Raw genomic sequence first — 20655 nt, forward strand, 5'->3', positions numbered from 1 at the left:
TGGAATGGAAAGGGTCTAAGGGTTTTAAGGAGCACATTAAAAAAAGGCATGGCATGCGGTCATGTTGGTGTTATGAATTAACGCACTGGATTACGAAAAAGAAGCAGCGGGAAATCGCACGCTTAGAAGTCTGATAAACATACAGTACGACACAGCTTGGGAAATAATATTGCAAAGTCCCAGAATTTAGAAGAAAAAAAAACATTGAATCGCCGCGACGGCACATCACAGTCGATGTAGGCGTCGAAGTCTCTATAGCGACATTATTTTTGAACAGCCCTGACAGCATCCACACAGCAATGATTGCTTGTGTACTGTCAAATACTCAAATTCTGTGGCCTAAATAAAGCTCACAGCACGGTGAAAAAACGCGCTCATAGTGAAAGTGAAATAATGTGCGCAGGACAGGCATGTAGGCACGCAGTCGGTCACTGCGAACCCGTGCAATTGCTGCATTGAGGCTTCATTCTGTTATGCTCCATTTCGTTATGCAGACAGCCCACTATAAAAACATATTTCACATCGTCTGCTGTCAGCGTTTGCCTACCTTTCACGCAAGAAGCTGGTTCGGGAGACTCCATCGCGGCGATTGCATGCAGCGGTGTTAACTGTACGTATTCGGTAAAAAGGTAGAGTCTGTAAACTATTCTGTGCTTTCTGTTTACTGAAGATTATCTTGACAGTAGAAAACTTCCGTCATTTCGAGAGTACTTACAGAAATGTCCAGGAGGGCTCTGCCAACAGCCAAACCTATGAGGAGCGCGCCGCGTGATCCCTCATACTACGTAAGGGAAGCGCTCCCGACAGATGGTGACTCTGTCCAATAGTCTGTAGCTATGGCGACCCATCTGTTTCCTGAGACAGACAGAGGAAATGGGCCAAGTAATACGAGGCCGACGAGATAAAACGGCTCATATGGGATGTCAAGAGGCTGAAGATGGCCAGCAAGCAGGAGTAGCAGCTTTTTCCGGCACTGACAAAAGTCACAAGAGGCCAAGTAATGACGCACCGAGTGGGACATGCTTGGCCAGTAGAACCGACAGCATGCACAATCGTATATGTGCAAAACACTGAGGTGCCCTGCTGTTGGCGCATTGTGAAGCTGATTCAGAACAGTTGAGCGGAGGTGTGCCAGAATTTCAAGTAAGAGGTCAAGACCATCAGAAAGCAAACTATAGCGATGTAAAGTGTCATTGTGGAGAGAGGCATCAGAAGCCTGTGAGTTGAGATGTTGGATAATCTTGCATAGGACTGGGTCGCGGTGTTCTTCAGCAGCAGTGTTGAAGAGTTCGAAAATGGCAAGCATGCAAGGACTGTAGTCACTCGGTGCAGGTTGCAGTTAGTAGACGGGGTACCGGGAAACACATTCGGCATCCCGATGCAAACGACTTGTAGATGAGTACTCTTAAAACTGCAATGCCCACCGTTCAAAGCAACCCGTGGTATCTTTGAGCGAAGATAGCCACCAGAGGGCATGATGGTCAGTGATCACGATAAATGGCCTGCAATACAGATAAGAGCAAAATTTTGTGATGGCCCAAACAAGAGCCAGGCCGTCTCTCTCTGTAATCGAATAGTTTCACTTAGTGGTGGAAAAGAAGCAGCTGGCATGCACAATGATACAGTCCTGACTACATCGACATTGAGCCTGAGCAGTGCTGATGCCAGTGTCATGGTCACTGGCATCTGTACGGACTTCCGTGGGGAGCAGAATCGTCAAAGTGAGCCAGCACAGGTGCTGTAGTGAGCAGTGTGATGAGCTGCAAAAGGGCAGACGCTTGGGCAAGACCCCAGTTAAAGGGGACATTTTTCTTGAGCAGGCATGTAAGAGGTTGTGCTATCTCCGTATAGTCTTTCACAAAGCGACGAAAGTAAGAACAGAGGCCAAACAAATGAGTGGACGTCTTGCAAAGAATGGGACTTTGGAAAGTTGGGAACAGCGCATCAACAAGATGGCCAAGTACGGTGATCTCAGCGTCGGAAACTGCATTTCGAGGAATTTAGTTGAAGCCAGGCATTGCAAAATAGCTGTAAAATAGCTGATAGTCATTGTAGATGACTGGGTGATGAGAATGACTGTAGATGACTGGATTATTGTAGATGACTAGTCATTGTAGATGATAGTCATTGTAGATGATGTACGCAAAAAATACGACGATGTCATCAAGGTAACATAAGCAAGTAGACCACTTGAACCCATGAAGGAGGGAGTTCATCATTCGTTCAAATGTCGCTGCGGCATTACACAATGCAAAGGGCATGACTTTAAACTGGTAGAGCCCATGAGGCATATCGATGGCAGTCTTTTTGCGATGCTGATTGTCAACGGCAATTTGCCTATAGCCAGACTGAAGATCTATATAAGAAAAATGCCTTGCGCCATGCAGAGAGTCGTGTGCATCATCTATTTGTGGCAAAGGGTAGATATCTTTTTTTTTGTAATCTTGTTCAGGTGCTGATAGTTCATGCAAAACTGCCAGGTGTTGTCTCTTTTTTTCTGACAAGCACCACAGAGGACGGGACACCCAAGGACTCACAGGTGGTTCAATGATGTCCTTAGTCAGCATTTTCTCAACTTCTGTTTGAGTGACATGGAGTTTGGATGCAGACACTTGCTAAGGGCTAAGGACACCTATGGATGGGTCTAGCATCCCCAGTATCGATGCGATGGGTTATAAGTGATGTCTGGCCAAGATGGGGCGAAGAAAAATCAAAAACATCACGGTAAGATGCTAACAAGCTGCAAAGGTCTTCGGACTGAGAAGGGCTAAGGTCAGGGGCAATCATACCATCAGCAGGGTCGTAAAGCGAAGTACTCGTGTCCGGGTTTGCAGGTGACGACTGTGGAGCATCAATTGTCAGGGCCAGAGTGTCACGTCTGTCTAAAGGTGACATACTGCCCAATGTGATGCCTTTGGCAAGAAATTGTGGGGTGCATCCACAGTTGAGAATAGAAAAACACACCCTCTTCTGCACAACAGTCGCAGCAGATTGAGGGAGCGCAACACACTGCGTCGAAAGAGCATAGAGAGAAGGGGAGATTACATAGTCACAGTCACAAACAGGTAGCTCTGAGGTCAATGTGACATACGTTGCAATAGCTGGTCGCAGATGAACAAACTCGATGACACATAAATGCAGTGGCGACTTGGTGTTGCGGTTGGGTACAGAAGGAAGTTCAAACTATAGAAGGCCAGATGAGCGGTCATTGTGTGCACAATGGGTGCTCAGGAAGTCATGGCCGAGGATGATGTCATGGGGACACTGCTGTAGAATGGCGAAGAGAACTGAGGTCTGGTGGCCAGCGAAGCTTACACTCGCAGTGCATATGTGAATGACGGAATGAGTGCACTCGCAGTGCATATGTGTACTGTCATTGGCAACACGAACGACAAGCGACATGGCGGGCGTAAGAACCTTGCAGAGATGAAGAGAAAGGCGAGTGCTCATGACAGATAGTTGCACCCCAGTGTCTGTGAGCGCCAAAACCGGCGCGCTGTCCACTTCTACGTCCAAAAAATTTTGTCAGGTAGCCAGAGTCAGCAGACAATTTCTGGGTGGGTTGGCCAGTGCAGCATCAGCTCTGGGAGCTGCACTGGTCCGTTTTTTAAAGATGGATGGCGAGGGTATGGCGAGGGTGAGTGACGGGGCAGTGGAGAGCGACAACGCCAGTTCTGTGGGGATGGTGATCGGTCCTAGCACAGAGTTGGGGCAGGACCATCAGGGTACGGTGGGTCATTGCGAGCACGAAATGAAGAGGACCGACTGTCTTCTGGACGGTAAGTGTACATGGGACGAGGTGACGACGGCGGGCAATAGTGACAATGGCGGGAAATATAGCCTATCCAATTGCAGATTAAGTATATTGGCCTGTTGTCACATGTGTGCCACTGGTTTGGATCGCGATATCTGGGATAGGTTGATTGTGGGTGGGGGGGCCGAAAGAGATTGCTGACCTCAGGGCAACTTATAGTACAGATGGGATGAATGCCTGCATTCGCCAGCTTTTCGTGCACGACAGCTAGTGATAAAAACAGGCGTGAGGAACAGATGGAGACGCGGCCTCAATCTCACACTGCGCACGGCACAGCAAGCTTTCGGCACCAGGCGGCAGGACGTCCTCACACGTTGAAGTAACGGTGGAGTTAGGGAGCCACACAAATTGTTGCGTGACATGACGGCTCTTCACTTCCTCAAAGCAGCGGCACTCCTTTAGGATGTCGTCTACGGTTGGGTAGTCCTTATATATATAGTAAATTAAAGGCGTCATCGGCGATGCTTTTAAGCTCACAAACTATGTGGCCGACTTCATCAGCTTCAGGCATTTTGTCATCAACACGCCGACACAGAGCTAACACGTCCTGAATGTACATGACATATGATTCAGGTAATGTTTGGGCCCGGCACGAAAGTTCCTTAGTGGCTTGCTGGCACCCAGCTGCCTTCCCGAAGAGCTCCTGTAGTTTCTGCTTGCACTTGTGTCCCAACTAGTCAGTTCCTCAGTGCGTGTTTCGAACCAAACACGGACTGTTCCTTTGAGGTAGCAGATAACGTTAGCCAGCATGATGATTGTGTACCACCGGTTGTTCTTGCTGGCTCGCTCGTATTCAGTTAACCAGTCTTCAGTCACCATGGAGTCAGTACAGGAGAAGTTACCAGGGTCTCGAAGTTGGGCCAGGACGACCGTTGTTGTCGTAGCCGAGGCTGAGCCAGCAGGCTGCTCAGTCGACATGGTCGTATGACCCAAAATATGTCCACTGCGAAGCTCCATGGTGTTCTTCAGATATACCCCATGCCTCCACCAAAGATGTTACGGGGAGGTGTCAAACAGGGTTTTTGTATAATATGCACACAGTGGCAGCAAGTGGCACCACAACAACAAAAGGTGGCGGGCCGAGGCACAGCTTGTCCTCTTTCTCGTCTGTTATGCAACGTCTATTTCGTCTGTAGGATAGGTGGCTCAAAACAGTACTAAAAGAACTAAAATTTCATTTATGAATTGATACATTTATATAATGTATGTCGATGACCTAGCTGGTACATGATGAAAAATGAACAGCACTAAAAACAGGGCCAAACAAAATCAAGACAGTGCACTATTGTGTGTCTTGTTTGCAGGCCAGACTTGTTGCTGCCCCAGTAACAGTGGAGATAGTAACCGTTGTTTTCCGACCAGATCTTCTAATGAGTAGTATGGCCACAGCTACATATAGAAGAGGGAGGCCACTTTTTTGCGAGTCGCCTATCACTCAATTGCGCTTTCAGCGTTGTGGGCATGCTATATTATTCTAGATTTAAAAATATAGAAACGGAGTTTTGCACTAGAACTTCGACAGTATCTTCTGATCCAAGTTTCACCCACTTTCAGTGACCTGCTATCCGACTTGTTGGAAGAGATGCTTGGAAGTCACTCGCGATCATGGTATTCTAGTCATCACGCAACGCACATTGTTGTTTGATCACAGTCAGGAAGTGATGAAGCAGGGCTGCTTCTTGTTTAGAAGCCTTCATGAAAATTATGGCATCCGTATTTCACAGTAAAATAAGGGCGAGTAGCTCCAAGAGATTTGAAAGTGTTGTGTCTCCTGACACCCTTCGGTTCTGAAAATTGCAGAGATGTTTAGTTAGGATGGGCTTCCCACAGCAAGCAGAACATGTTACGGTGAGGTAGGTGAGCCTCAACTAGGCAACTGGCCATGGCCGTCTGATGTTGAGTGATTGGGCAGTGACAAGACGCTCTCCCTATGTCCATAATTATCTGCCAACGTCATTCTTGACGGCTTTCATTGGTGTCTCCCCTCCCCTCCTCCTCGTATCCATCACCCCAGTCCCCTTCTTAAAATTATTTTCCATTACTTATTGTTGCACTCTTCAACATTCACCGAGTTGTTGAACAGTGTGGTGGCCCCTAACGTTTATGTATTTCTGTTTCTGCATGAACATCGAGACAGTTCACCTACCTGCCCTCCCACCTGTTTCTTGTGGCAGTTTCTTAGCTTCCCTGGCCCAGCACCCTCATTCTTGATATATTTTGCCATGTGCAAATCAGCGTTCTGTAGGTCTTTCTTTCTTGTCCTGTTATTTTTTTGCCATATTTTCATTCTTAATAGCTTGTACTAAGTAGCCTAACAGCACCCTCTTCTCAAGTTTATTAACATAATGGAAGCTAGAGACAAGGGAAAGAAAAAGAAAAAGGGGGGGGGGGGTGTTTATTACGTGTTTCCTAGATGAGCAAGTTACAATATTTTCGGAATGCTTTTCTTCCGCACAGCGTGGTTGATGATTTGGTCAAATGCCAGAAATGACCGGCTCTTCGACAACACGAAAGCCTGGTGGGGAGCAGTCACTGACGAAGGCTGGCCCACCAGTCGAAACGTTTGACAGTAAAAAAGAACGTGTTTTCAAGCAACAATGCCTCCAAGTTTTATGCATGCGCTCATCCCATCTTCATCTGTGTGTGGAATTTTTAGCGTTGATCCCCCCTCAGCAGTTATGGTTAACACAATCAGGGATGAAGTAGAGGCGTGCTGCTGTGAGTGGGGCTGCAGTGTTTTGTGCATAGGCAAGGGGATAAGCCCCATGACGACCTTCCTCCCCTCTGGACTGCTGCTATATCTTGCCTTGCTTTCACATTCAAGCTTCTCCTTTCATCAATGTCGCTCTTTTAGAGCCCACCTCATGAAACTTTCTACTTTGTGGGAAAGAGGGTGGGGGGGGGGGGGGTGACCTGACCCCTAGGCAACGTCAGTAGTTGCTATATTGCTCCACTGCTCATTGCATTAACGTTTTTATTCACTCTTAGATGGTTCCTGCCGGAAAATTGTTTTTTTGTCAAGGCTGGTTTTATGTAATGTACATATGATGTTGCATTGTGATATTACTGTACTTAAACCATTTCAGTAGTGCTGCTGCCACATTTATCCTTCTTCCTTTCTTTTTTTTCAGAATTCCAAGCACTGAAGACATACCTCCCTGAAGCTGTACGGTTTGAGCCCAGCAAGGAACTTCGGAAAGAACTCAAAGATGGTGGGCTTGCAATTGTTGATCAGTGGATAGCAGCGCATGCAAGGTAAGCCCTTGATTCACTAGCCTTCAGACTAGGCCAGATGCGTACATTTTATGTACTACTTAGTATAACTGAAATTTTCTTTTGTGAAGCTGAAGGACAGAGGATTCTTTTAGTATAAACCCATTCTGCTATGACAAAACCTTGCACTGAAGTCGCATTGACTGTGCTGCACCAACTGGATGATACTGAGGTACAGATCTATACGCTAGCATAAATGCTTGCCATATATAAAAATTAATTTTTGCATGGACAGAGAAGGAAAGGTAAGTGGGAGTATTATTTTTGAATTTGTTCCCTTTGAAAAGGGAGCTTGCCTTTTCAACTTTCCAGCAGTCCTTTACATTTGTCTTTATTGTGCAATTCTCATGTTGTCTGATGTTTGGCTCCTCTGCATGACATATGTGCAATGATGGGAGTCGGTTGTAGCTAAGAAGTTACACTGAGTGGTGCATCGTATAAGGCGAATGCTTTATTTTTTCAGTTCAGTGTTTGAGGGGTGTGTTCAAAGACAGACTAAGGGGGGTCCTGACTATTAGTTCTGTTGCGTCCCAAAATGGCTGTGTGCATTCTTTGGGCATTTCCTGCAAGGCAGCCCCTTTACCAGTGCCTGCCTGGATGGCAAAGGGGCCAAACACCAACTGTAATGCACAAATGAAGAAGCTCGCTTCAAGGTGACAAAAATCACTGCCCTCGGTGAAAGCGGTAAGGACTGTGAAGGCCAGTCATGACCCTGACAAGCTGACCGTCACGGAAGGCAAGGATCCAGTGTCGACAACTTTCTTAAGAGGATTGTGGACCCCTGTCTCCCGATTGCCTCATCCATGCTTCGAAGGTTGGAAATCAGAGGCGGAGTCCAGCAAAGTGATGCGATCATGGATGAGATTTTGCAACCAGTTCGACCATTATGATTGACTAAGGCGACAGTTGTCAGATTCCCTCGTACAGTTATCTAGGGAAAACGACTGTTTTAAAAGCGGATGCCTTTGGTGCAGTGAGTGTGTGCTGACGTGTGTGCTCAGACAGGTAGGTAGCTCACACATTTAAACTGCTCCTACATGGGGTGTCTCCCACATCTGGAGCCAGTTCTGTGTAAATTAAATCTCTCTCTCGTTTCCTTCAATCTCTCGAACTAATCTCGTCAGAAAGCAACCCTTGGTACGAACAACGGCGTAGTTCCGCTTAGCCAGCTTAGTACGGCACCCTGGCATAGCGCAGGCTAGCTACCATGTTTTAGGCGCCCCTGTGGCATAGGCAAGCGACCCTTTCATTGATGCCCAAGTTCTAACCACGAGCCCCAAAACCAGATCGCAACAGTTTTCAGCCAAATATTTGTGAGATGGTAAATTGTCTCAGGAGAAAGGAATCAGCCTTCGTTTTTTGAAACTTGGCACAGATTTCTTTTTTAAAAATTTGTGATTCACTGAAGGTGGAAGCGTTTTAATGACTTGCAGATATTACAAATTTGAAGGCCTATCACTCTAAAATTAACGCATTGTACCACGCCAAGTTCTTTTTGGTAAATCTACACCACTAGTACTATTGGCCCACGGGAAGTTAAATTTATGCCACCCAATGTAAGTTTTTGAAAAATTGCCAAACATTGGTTTTTGAGCAACTGTGTCTGACTGACCCCGAAATCAGATGTTTTTCGGGCGACGTTAGCTAAGGTGATGAAGCTGAAAATATTGCTGACAAATCTTCAAAGGGTTTCTAGCAAACTAAAGAAAAAGTATGCAGCTACCCCACATATTTATTTTGTTATAAAATTTAAAAATGCTAAAATTACAAAAATAACGAAAATTTGAACATTTTAGAGAGCTTGTGAAAAAAATAATCGCTATTGATATTTACAAAAATTTCATAAAATACCCATAAAGGACTCTTAAATCTAGTACTGAAATAACATTTTGTATTATGTTATTGTAAGTGAGAAAATTTAGCCTATTTTAAGACCCATCTATGGTCCTTTGAATGATGAGCCTCATTCTAATAATAAAATAAAAATCGCACTCATATTGAATTCTGAACTCATTCTTTTTGTTGTAGTAACCAAGTGTGGCTCAGATTTTGTCATTTTTGCCTCTTTTAACCTTGAAATGAGTTGCGCTTGAGTTTTCAGGATTTCTGCATTCGTATTCCTACTACAGTACATTGAGGTAGCAAGCACGGGAAAGCGCATACAGCAATTTCTTTAAATAGTCTATTTGGAGGAACCTATTTCTTGCATTGGTCTCTAGTTACGTCTGCTCCCCGTGTACATAAACAATGCACCAGCTTAGTGGGAAAGCGCGATGATGCCACTACTATAAATGAGACAGCTGGGTGTGTTCAGATGAGGACAGTTGCAAAATGGGTCCCAAATATTTTTCATTTTCACTTAATTTATATATATATATGAGAACAAGTTAAGGACCCCACAAAGAACGATGGAACGAAGAATGCTAGGCATAATGTTAAGAAACAGAAAGAGAGCAGTTTGGATCAGAGAGCAAACGGGTAAAGCCGATGTTCCAATTGACATTAAGAGAAAAAAAATGGAGCTGGGCAGGTAATGTAATGCACAGGTTAGGTAACCCTTGGACCATTAGGGTTACAAAATGGGTACCAAGAGAAGTAAAGCGCAGTCGAGGAAGGTGGGGCGATGAAATTAGAAAATTTGCAGGCGCTAGTTGGAATCGGTTGGCGCAGGACAGGAGTAATTGGAGATCGCTGAGAGAGGTCTTTGTCCTGCAGTGGACATAGAATGGGCTGATAATGATGATGATACACACACACACACACACACACACACACACACACACACACACACACACACACACACACATATATATATATATATATATATATATATATATACACATACATATATATACACACACACACACACACCTGCCATGATTGATTAGCGGCTTTAGTGTTGTGCTGCTGAGCACAATGTCGCGGGATCAAATCCTGGCCACGGCAGCCACATTTCGATGGGGGCGAAATATAAGAATGTGCACCCATGCACTTAGAGTTAGGTGCATGTTAAAGAACCCCGGATGCCCAAAATTAGTCCAGAGTTCCTGACTACAGTGTGCCTCATAATCAGGTCATGGTTTTTTCATGTAATACCCCATAGTTTAATTTTATTTTAATTTTTATATTAGGCTTAAAAATCCTTCCATACTGCGGAACTGCAATTACTTTTCCGACATAATTTTTTTTTTTCGCGCACAAGAAAACTGAGACAAGGTGCGATAATTTCATTATTGAGTCGGAAAACGTTGCAAACTTTAAAAACGCGTAGTATTGAGAACAACATGCATGGTAAACGTGTGGTATAGAGTTGTATGGAGAAACGCGTGGTATAGAGAACAAACTTTAAAAACGCGTGGTATAGAGTTTTCTACACGTTAACCCTTTTACTCCACATCTATGCAACCCCTCACATTGAATTAATGCAAACTAAATTTAATATAATCTTAATGCAGTGCGGAAGAAAAATAGCAAATGTTCTTTTTTAACCCTTTGAGGGTCGAATTTTTTCACCATATGCGACCGCCCAGGGTCGATTCCTTTTATTGCAGATTCCGATTCTTCTTATGGAATTATTTCAAAAAAAAAATACCGTTATTTTTCTAGGGTGACTGTAAAGTGAGCAAAAAATATTTTGCGTTGGTATATATGCACTCTGCATTCATGAATAACAACAATAAAAAAGGGCATAAACTTATCAGAATTTAAAAAATTGATGCATTTTTATGCACATAGTTCAAGGCTTTGAAAATCCGCACACGAGAATATTTCTCAAGCCTCAAATGTTCCTGCTCTTTCGCTAATACGTACGTCCATAGCGTAATCGAAGTGCGTCGGTGCGCGCACTCAAGAAAACTGTTCGGTTGTGTGCCCATCAAAAAAAGCAACACGTGTGACAAACTTCCGCTAATCTTCATCTTATCGCCAACCAGCTAGGGCAATTAGTTTTTGCGAGTCTTAAAAAGAAAGAAAAGAAACGGAAACGCATGCACGGTGGCATCCTTTCTATGCGCACTCCTGTGAGCACTAAACGAACGAGAAATCAGCAGTTGCCCTTTGAGCGACTAGGAACGAGGTAGCCATCAGTTTCGCAAGCGCGAAAAGCCGAAACCACCCGCGAGACAAGATCCAAACGGCCGCCCGCCAGCGCGCACACCAATGCGCGAGCGGTAGTATATAGACGGGTGGGAGCAGACTAGCACTAAAACAAACCATGCAACAAAAACCGAGAGAGGGAGGCGCGCGAAAGAAATTCCCTGTATCCCCACATAGTCGCAGCACATGACAGAAAAGAAAAAGTTACGAAATTGGCGCGCTTTTTAAACGTACAGACGGCGCCTTAAATATACGGCATCAACCATTTTTGGACTTGTTCGCGGCGCCGTATATTTACGTCAATGACCGTCGAAGGGTTAAATAAACAAGGCAGAAATTGGGGGTTTTACGACCACTTTTGATGGTAATTTAAGAAAAGAAATGCAACTGTAAGTATTTTACGTGCTTGTATAAAATGCATATCATAGTACAGCTTCTTTGGACAGGACTGCAACATTCAAAAGCATGGCCTTTGGTGATCCCTGCAGCAGAAATAAAAACTATGCCATGCAGCTTAAAAAGGTCCTGAACCACCTCTCAAGCTTGGTGAAAAAAACATAGTCTACAGATAACGGACACTGCTGTGAACATCTCAGCCATGTTTTGCTGTCGTACACGGCGTGTGGAGCTCGCAATCGGAGCATAAAGTCAGCTTTCTCTCAAACTTTATTCAACAGAAGCCTGCTACTCACTCTTTTCTGGATGCTTTATTTCGCAATATATAGCAGATTCCCATACGTGGCTGCTATTGGCCAATAGCGGCCGTCAATGAAGGAGGGTGTTTGGATCAGTGTTATTGTGAATATATATTGATGCTGTTATTGTGAATATTTATTGACACAGTTTAATAAACAGGCAGAAGTAAGCGAAAATGTGCTTTTGAATTTTGATAATAATTATGTCGAGAAAGCGTTTGATTCAGTCGAAACCTCAGCAGTCATGGAGGCATTAAGGAATCAGGGTGTAGATGAGCCATATGTAAAAATACTGGAAGATATCTATAGCGGCTCCACAGCCACCGTAGTCCTCCATAAAGCAAGCAACAAAATCCCAATAAAGAAAGGCGTCAGGCAGGGAGATACGATATCTCCAATGCTATTCACAGCGTGTTTACAGGAGGTATTCAGAGACCTGGATTGGGAAGAATTGGGGATAAAAGTTAATGGAGAATACCTTAGTAACTTGCGATTCGCTGATGATATTGCCTTGCTTAGTAACTCAGGGGACCAATTGCAATGCATGCTCACTGACCTGGAGAGGCAAAGCAGAAGAGTGGGTCTAAAAATTAATCTGCAGAAAACTAAAGTAATGCTTAACAGTCTCGGGAGAGAACAGCAATTTACAATAGGCAGCGAGGCACTGGAAGTCGTAAGGGAATACATCTACTTAGGGCAGGTAGTGACGGCGGATCCGGATCATGAGACGGAAATAATCAGAAGAATAAGAATGGGTTGGGGTGCGTTTGGCAGGCAATCCCAAATCATGAACAGCAGGTTGCCATTATCCCTCAAGAGAAAAGTATATAATAGCTGTGTCTTACCAGTACTCACCTACGGGGCAGAAACCTGGAGGCTTACGAAAAGGGTTCTACTCAAATTGAGGACGACACAACGAGCTATGGAAAGAAGAATGATAGGTGTAACGTTAAGGGATAAGAAAAGAGCAGATTGGGTGAGGGAACAAACGCGAGTTAATGACATCTTAGTTGAAATCAAGAAAAAGAAATGGGCATGGGCAGGACATGTAATGAGGAGGGAAGATAACCGATGGTCATTAAGGGTTACGGACTGGATCCCAAGGGAAGGGAAGCGTAGCAGAGGGCGGCAGAAAGTTAGGTGGGCGGATGAGATTAAGAAGTTTGCAGGCACGGCATGGCCACAATTAGTACATGACCGGGGTTGTTGGAGAAGCATGGGAGAGGCCTTTGCCCTGCAGTGGGCGCAACCAGGCTGATGATGATGATGAATAATTATGTACTTCTGGAAGACGCTGGCTATTGTCTGCTCACGCTCGACTGCGGACACCCACGTTGAGATTAAACTTTGGCCACCCTGCTTATCTGTGTCGTAGCCATCGGTCTCGCTACTTTCGACTAGTTTTATAGGATCACCTAGCCTCGAACGATACGAAACTTGAGGTCAGGCCACATGCACGCTTGCCGGTGTGTGCTCACTCCTGGCCGCTGAGACGCCTTGGCAGATTCCGCTTCAAATTGAGCTGTCGATAGTGCTTTAGAATGCGCAAGTTGGATGCTGCTACTATCTGTTGGTAAAGCTGGTGCAGAACAACGCCGGTCCACACCACGTATCACAGCCAGACAGGAGCATATAAGCGTGACCTCGCACTCTAGCCGTGTCGTGCACAAAGCCAACACTGCGCATATGCACTGCAGTTACTTGTAGCTGCGGTCTGCTACGTAGCTACGGGACTGCCGTGTGGAGCCGCGATGCGGCTGCTGGCTGAACTCACAGGACAACCACATTTAACTGTTTGATGCATCATAGGCACCAAAATCGGAAATAGTAGCACTTCGTGAACATCCAAAATCAAATTCGAACTATGCACCATGGTGACATTCAGTAGGCAGAGTGTTGTGTAGGAGTTGAGGACGGACTTCGGGATGAAAAAACTTGGGAGGTTTATTTTACATTATTTACAGTGAGACGTCAATGAACAGTCGTACAGTCATTACGGGCCGGCAGCAACTCGGACGCTGCGGCCCGCGACAAGAAGTTCGAGAGAGGTCAATCCGGGAATGCTCTACGAATCCTGGAATGCTCTTCTGCTGCTTCTGGTCTGCGTCTTTTAAACCCTTCGAGGTCTGGAAGACGTGTCGTGTTCGGCCAATGGTAGGCGCCCGTGCGGTGGTGTCACACCCGGCGGCTCCCTGCGGTCTTGCCTTGCTGACTTACGCGCCGTCACAAAGGCGGACGGGGGGGGGGCGACGCTTGGGCCCCAATTGTCCGAGAGCCCCCTACTGCCGGCGGTATGGCCTCGCTGGCTTGCAAATGCCCTCTTCAAAGGTGGCCGGTGCGAAGCTGCCAGGCCTTCCCGGTACATCACAGCCGTCTGGCTTCGGGACTCACATTACCTGGAACAGTGCCGGGCTATCCCCTCGTTTTCTGAAAGAGTCAAGCAGTGAATAGCTCCACCGGCTGTGTACGAAGTGGGGGCCTTCAACTTGTTTGCACGTGCGCTCCTCTGGAATGTGCTTTCCGTGTTTCTGTGCTTCTCAATTAGCTGTGCTGCGATTCGATGTGGTCTGGGGAACTCAAAGGGGGCTCAAAAAAAGGTCCCGTATCTAACAGTTGTAGGCATGCCTTGCTCCCGTAGCCTTCGCAATACAACTCATTGAAGGAACGGAAGCACCGTGATGGGGCTGCTTGATTGCGAATAGCTTCACTTCTGCTATACAGATTGAATTTTATTTTGTGCCAAGGTATTTGTGAAACAGTCTAATTTGACATCATATGCATATCTCAACTTCGATAAGAAGTGGTTCAGGGCCCCTTTAATGCTTGCATGCTAAATATAAATGTACCTCATTGATACATAGGAGGAGTAGCACTGCTTGCAGTGCTGTTGGACCACCCTGCACTGCTTGTCTTAATCATTGCTTTCTACAGCCAATGTCAAATGTTTATGGAACATTTGATCTGCAAAACAGCAGAATTCTTGCTCAGTTTGTGCTTGAAATCCGCAAAACAGTGCACAGCTGTGTTGGTCATGTAAGCCAATGCAGGTTGCGAGTGTAGATCACAAGTTGCACCTTAAGCTCTTAAACGACATGCCAAAGCTGTACGGCTGTGTTTCTTGCACAACCAACAAAAAATTACCACGGTGTCATGACATTGTTAAAGAAGCTAGTGTATGGATAGCTTTTAGGCAGCACTTTATGCCAAAGCTGTCCAGCCATGTCCTACTGCAACGAGAAATGGTCATCATTATGTTATAGTGACACACAAAATGTAAAAAGCGAGAAGAAAGGGGGTTGACCAAGAGGCCCGATTTTTATTAGTCATATCATAAGAAGCCAACAAACACTGACACCAAGGACAACATGGGGAAGATTACTTGTGCTTAATAAATGGAATAAAGAAGTGATAAATTCATGGAAATGAAAGTGGGTGAAAAAGCAACTTGGTGCAGGTGGGGATCGTTCCCCACTTGCGGCAAGTTTTTTCATCCACTTTCATTTGCATTAATTTACACAACCTTCGCACAATGCGAAGGTTGTGGGATCATTCCCCACTTGCAGCAAGTTGTTTTTTCATCCGCTTTCATTCCCATTAATTTATCACTTCTTTATTTCACTTGTTAAGCACAACTAATTTCCCCTATGTTGTCCTTGGTGTCAGTGTTGGCTTCTTATGATATGCGAAATGTAAAAGTATGATAAATATAGAGAACTGCAACCGGTATCAAACCTGGTACCTACTCTTTTGAAAATTGATCTTAAAGCTAGCTGTGTCACAACATTAGTGAATAGTGAGTGCTAAAAGCAGCAATGGCTCATGGATTGGCTGTTGCAGTAACAAGGTTAAAGAAGTGGAACTGACTATACTGTTCGCAGTGATGTGCAACTGCTGAATGCGCAATATGTTAATGTGCACTTTCAAGTAGAAGTTATCCTCTAACTTCAAATATGCCAGATTCTGCCAATACAAAAGAAATTGTTAAATGTCATCCAATGTTTTCTAAGGTATTTGTAAGTACTGTTCAGACTACCTCTCTTGTTATCCTTTATTCTTGTTATCTTTGTTAGCACTGATTATCCACAATGAATTATCCCTTTTCTTGCCATTCTTCCTTCAACCTTATGCATGGACACACAACACTGTCTCTTCGTAAACAGCTTTCCGTGCAGCTTGATCTGTCATTATCCTTGGTACGGATGACATATGCCTGACTCCATCATTGCATTAGTTATTTTATGCTGAACTCAATTTGATACAGAGAAGAAAGGGTCTACAGAATAAAAGATGTTGAAATTGCCAATGTACAAATGTCTTGAGAATGGAGTAGAGCTGCAAGCTGTGTATTAGGGAGCACTGAGTTATGCAAAATTAACCATCTTCATTGGTGTTCACCAGGCATATTAATTTTTTTCAGGTACTTTGTGGGCAGCTATGAGTCAACATTTTCTTTTCGCATTCAAGAGGAAAGAGAGATAATGAATTTTGATCCTGACACGACATTCAATAGGCTTTGTGGAAATGGACAAAAGACATGCACTCAGCCTACAAGATGGAGAATTGCATATCCTGACTGATTATCATTTCAAGTAACAGCATGCTGCCTTTGGAGGCATTTGGTCTACAGCTACATTCTTTGTTCAGATGACAGCGTATAGCCAAACCTTGATATAACGAACCTTGATTTAACGAAATTCGCGATGTAACAAACTATTTTCATTTCCCATTCTTAGTTGCATTGAAAACCCCGTATTTATTTTCCGCGATTTAATGAAGTAATTTCATGGCACAGTTTCGATCTAACGAAATTTTCGGCCATTTCAATCATGTACTTGAAGCCTCTAGGTTAGTAAATCTAGCAAAAAAGTATGTCGGCCAAGGCAAAAGTTATTGCAAGCGTCGTTTTGCATGGAAAGTTTGAGCTACAAAACCGCTGTCAAAGCGCGTGCACCGGGACGCGGTAGGCAGGTAACACCGCTGCACCATTTGTCACGTTGGTAAGTAACTCAGATAAACACTAAGAGCTGACAATTCGTTCTACAGAGAAGGGATGGGGAGGGAGTGAACATGCGGTAATGTGATCAAGCACGTGCTGGGGGGGGGGTGCAGGAATGTGCTCCTATCTGCCTTCTTCTCGCGTGTGTCCGTGCGCTGGAGGTCATCTCTCCACGGCAAGCCGAAATGGATGGTGCCTTCACTCGCATTTTGTTGTTCCCGCGCGTCTAGTGTTGGCAGCCGCGTAATCTCACGTTTCCGAGGCTTGGTACGCAGCACTCGCTCGTGCTGTGCACGACTGTGAGTTCGCGGTATCGACTGAGATCTGTTAATGTTTGCCTGAGCGCGTGTGACACTGATAAAAGTACGAACCTTACTTTGTGTAGTCTCTTTGCTAACGCCATCAATGCTCCACCTTTCTGGCGAAACTGACTTTCGTTTTTCTTTTTGGCTCAGGACCAATATTTGCATCTTTCTACACTTTTTTTAATTTGTGGGCACCGGCTGCGGCACTAAGCGCGGTCAGCTATGGCATCCAACATTTACGGCGCCGCACGGCGCAACACACACAAATCTCGGGACGCCGTGAGCCATGTCGATGCATTGCTGCCAATGCGATCAGAACTGTACCCGCTGGCACTCATAACTGATTTATTATGGCCCGACCTTCTTGCAATTTGTTTATAAGTGCTTACTAACAAGATATTGTCCAACCGGAATGCTCTGGGAATTTGTGAAGTTGTTTTTAATGCTGAAACTTTAAAACCTCGAATTGACGAAATTCGCCATATAACAAGTTTTTCGCTGCAAGTACAACTTCGTTATATCAAGGTTCGACTTAGTTGAACATAGTGTCTACGTTTATTTTGGCGGTAATCTTTAGGCGAGGAGACATGCTTGCAATTAGCTAATCGTTTACACTAAAATAGGGGGATAAAGAAGATGTAGTTTGTTTTATGTAGTGTTCTTTAATAGCTCCAATCACACTTCTATAAATTGTAAAACTATATCCTAAGAGAAAGCACGGGGCTGTGAGCAAACGATCAAAGCTTGGCATTGCACAGAGTACTGGCCAAGTGCTCTGTGGACATCCAAGTGCACATAAAGAACAAAGTATGAGATGTGGATGTTTCGTATAATAAATTGTGGTCTTTCAGATAACTACTTAATGTCATTGCCCTCAAGGGTCAGGGGGACAGGGGTCCTTAGGCCGAAAAATTATCAAATGTTGATTTTTGTTGCGCGGTTTATTCCTGGGTGGTTCCCTCTGACGGGGCTCCACTGGCAATTGCTTGTATGTGACAGGGCTCCTTATCTTGTATGTGGCTATTTCACTTGCAATATCAGTTCTAAAACAAATAAGGCAAGTGATTTTTTGCCTGTGTTGATGATAAAACAACACACATGTAATGACACTGCACTCAAGTTTCATGGCCTCATGTGCCGCCATTTTGATCTGTGCTCCTGAAGCCTACTCAAATTTTTTTTGTGTGTACATGTACATATTTCTGACTGTTCTTGATTATACACGACATTTGTTTGTTTTCTTTACTTTCCCAAAATACTAATTTTTGCACACCTAGGAAATCTGTTACTGTGATATCTCAGTACATTCGACTTCTGTTAATTTGACCCTTGTGGCACCACAATACTTTATCAGCTATCTGAAAGGTAAAATTAACAAATAGCAGCAAAATGAACGAATGTGAATAACTCTTTTTTATTGCTTTAAATAGTTTTTATTGTCATTTTGTTTCTTGCTCTTGAAGCCTGACTAAACCAGCCTGAGGGGAACAGTGCCAACACATTTAAACACTGGCTCAGTGTGAGGCGATACAAAACAAGCGGCACATTGCTTTACCAGTAAGAGGAGCGCTGGCCACAAAAAGATTAAAATAAATGTATATAAAGCAGCTTCATGCCTAGGGAAGCAGTAGTACTGCCTGCTAAATGTCTTGTTTTCAAGCTTGTAGTAACTACTGTACACCTGAGAGGGCACTGGTGTGGGTTGGTGTGGATCAAAGTAAATGAAGGGCATGCTTTTGAGTTCTGCTTAAACAAGCTTTCCTGCCACAGAATGTATGGTCTCTCGCTGAGATGTTTCGGTGCATTCCAATTAAGTGAAAAGTCGAATTTACTGAGGTCAAATTAATGGGAGTTGGCTCTGCCTATTACAAATAGAAGAATAATTCTCTTTGCAGCATGAAGCTAGATGGTTAAAGCGGACAATCTAAGGAGCATATTTTCCAAACATTTTGTCTTACAGTTTTTAAAATTTATCTTTGTGTGGCCACTGCAGGTCCATGCTCAAAACAGCAGGCTTCATTGTGCTGTAAAATAAGAAATGACCCAATCATAGAATTTCTTCCGTCATTGTGCGCCTTACGCTTTCTAGTATTAATCCATGTGCCATTTGTATGTTTTTGTACAGTGGTTATTTGTCAGCTGTACTCAAAACAAAAGGGAAGGTTTTAAAAGTTACCCATGAAATAATGAATCCATAGAAAAAAATCATTGTATTTTTATAATCAAAGAAGAAACTAAACAAGCCTGCGAACTTTTATAAAGTTTAGTCAAAAAAACAAAGAAAAGAAGAAAAGACAGCTTCCAAACGCTTGCCTGCCCTGTCACCATCCCATTGTCGTTCTCGGGGTGCCTTTGTCGGATGCCTAAGTGCATTGCGGAAAGAAAAAGCGAGAAAGGAGCAATTTCATTTCTTCACCGCACTACATTTCATCACATGTTGATCATGTTGATAAGTTAAGCATTGACACATTCATTACTAAGTAATAATTTCAGTCATTCGTGCCTCACACTTTGCAAGAGTAGAACTGCTTTACCACCGATATTGTAACAATGAACATTTCCATGATGCGCTAGCTAGCATTGTATAAGCAGGAATGCTGTTAATGGACTCGTAATCAAACGACGGTACTAATATATTTTTGCATTTGATTTGTTTTACTTGCACTGTACCTTCCCTGAGCTTTGAGAGTAACTGAAATAAATAAATAAGAAAAGATCAGCAAAACCCATCTCACAATGACTGTCAACACCAATGCAGTAGCACTGAATCAATATAGTGACACAACGTATTGCTTGCCACCACCGAAACGAGTTATGCATGAGACATGTACTGCAGTGGGACTCCTCTTTCGTGCTTCCCAAGGAACACTTGGCGCCATCTAGTGCTGTCGCCACGAAGCCTATGCGTGGCCTCCGAAATGCGTGGCACAACAGTGTATGCAAACGTTGAGAAGCACGTCATGTAGCAACCAGACTCTTCTAATGCACTTTTTTCTGGACATGCTGCACTATCTAGTGGCACTGCTGAGAAGTCCATATGTGGCCTCCAAGCATTGAGAATTGTTCCCTCGCTTGCCACTGGCACATACTCAGTGACTCAAGTTGGCAAGAGGTTCATTGAAGATTGGCGCATGTCCAGTGCATTCACGGCGCGACTCACTAAAGCGTTGGCTCGAAAGCCGTTCATTGAAAACGGCACATTCCGAGTGCATTTGCAGCGCAGCCTGCTAATGCATTGGGTTGCTGCCCTTGAGGAACCCTTGTGATGTGGATTCGATTTCACTCAGCATTGGAGAAATTTAAGGGATCTTTTTCGTCATTGCAGAGAAGTACATCCCCAGTGGCACATGCCAAGTTACCCTAATTGGCATCACAATGGTTCATTGAAGAGCAACACAGATCGAATGCTCCCAGTCGGCATCACAGACTTCCTTCGAACAGCAGTGTCTACCCAGTCCTGCACTTACAGTGACCCAT

The 20655-nt window shown here is 44.4% G+C and overlaps 1 protein-coding gene across 3 annotated transcripts in view; it reads left to right on the top strand.

The window, feature by feature from the left end:
- Positions 1-19898, top strand: part of O-fut2 (O-fucosyltransferase 2) — a 43385-nt gene extending 23487 nt beyond the window's left edge. For 2 of the 3 annotated variants that reach the window (XM_070537790.1, XM_065442094.2), the window contains 2 exons: positions 6946-7069; positions 16295-19898. In XM_070537790.1, coding sequence (XP_070393891.1) covers positions 6946-7069; positions 16295-16454 — 284 coding nt within the window. In that variant the 3' untranslated portion in view covers positions 16455-19898. Of the gene's footprint in view, positions 1-6945; positions 7070-7661; positions 7982-16294 lie in introns of those variants that run through there. The other variant, XM_070537791.1, reaches the window with a different exon arrangement.
- Positions 19899-20655: the final 757 nt, after the last annotated feature.

This window comes from Dermacentor albipictus, chromosome 4 (assembly GCF_038994185.2).
Source record: "Dermacentor albipictus isolate Rhodes 1998 colony chromosome 4, USDA_Dalb.pri_finalv2, whole genome shotgun sequence".
Classification (NCBI taxonomy): Eukaryota; Metazoa; Arthropoda; class Arachnida; order Ixodida; family Ixodidae; genus Dermacentor; species Dermacentor albipictus.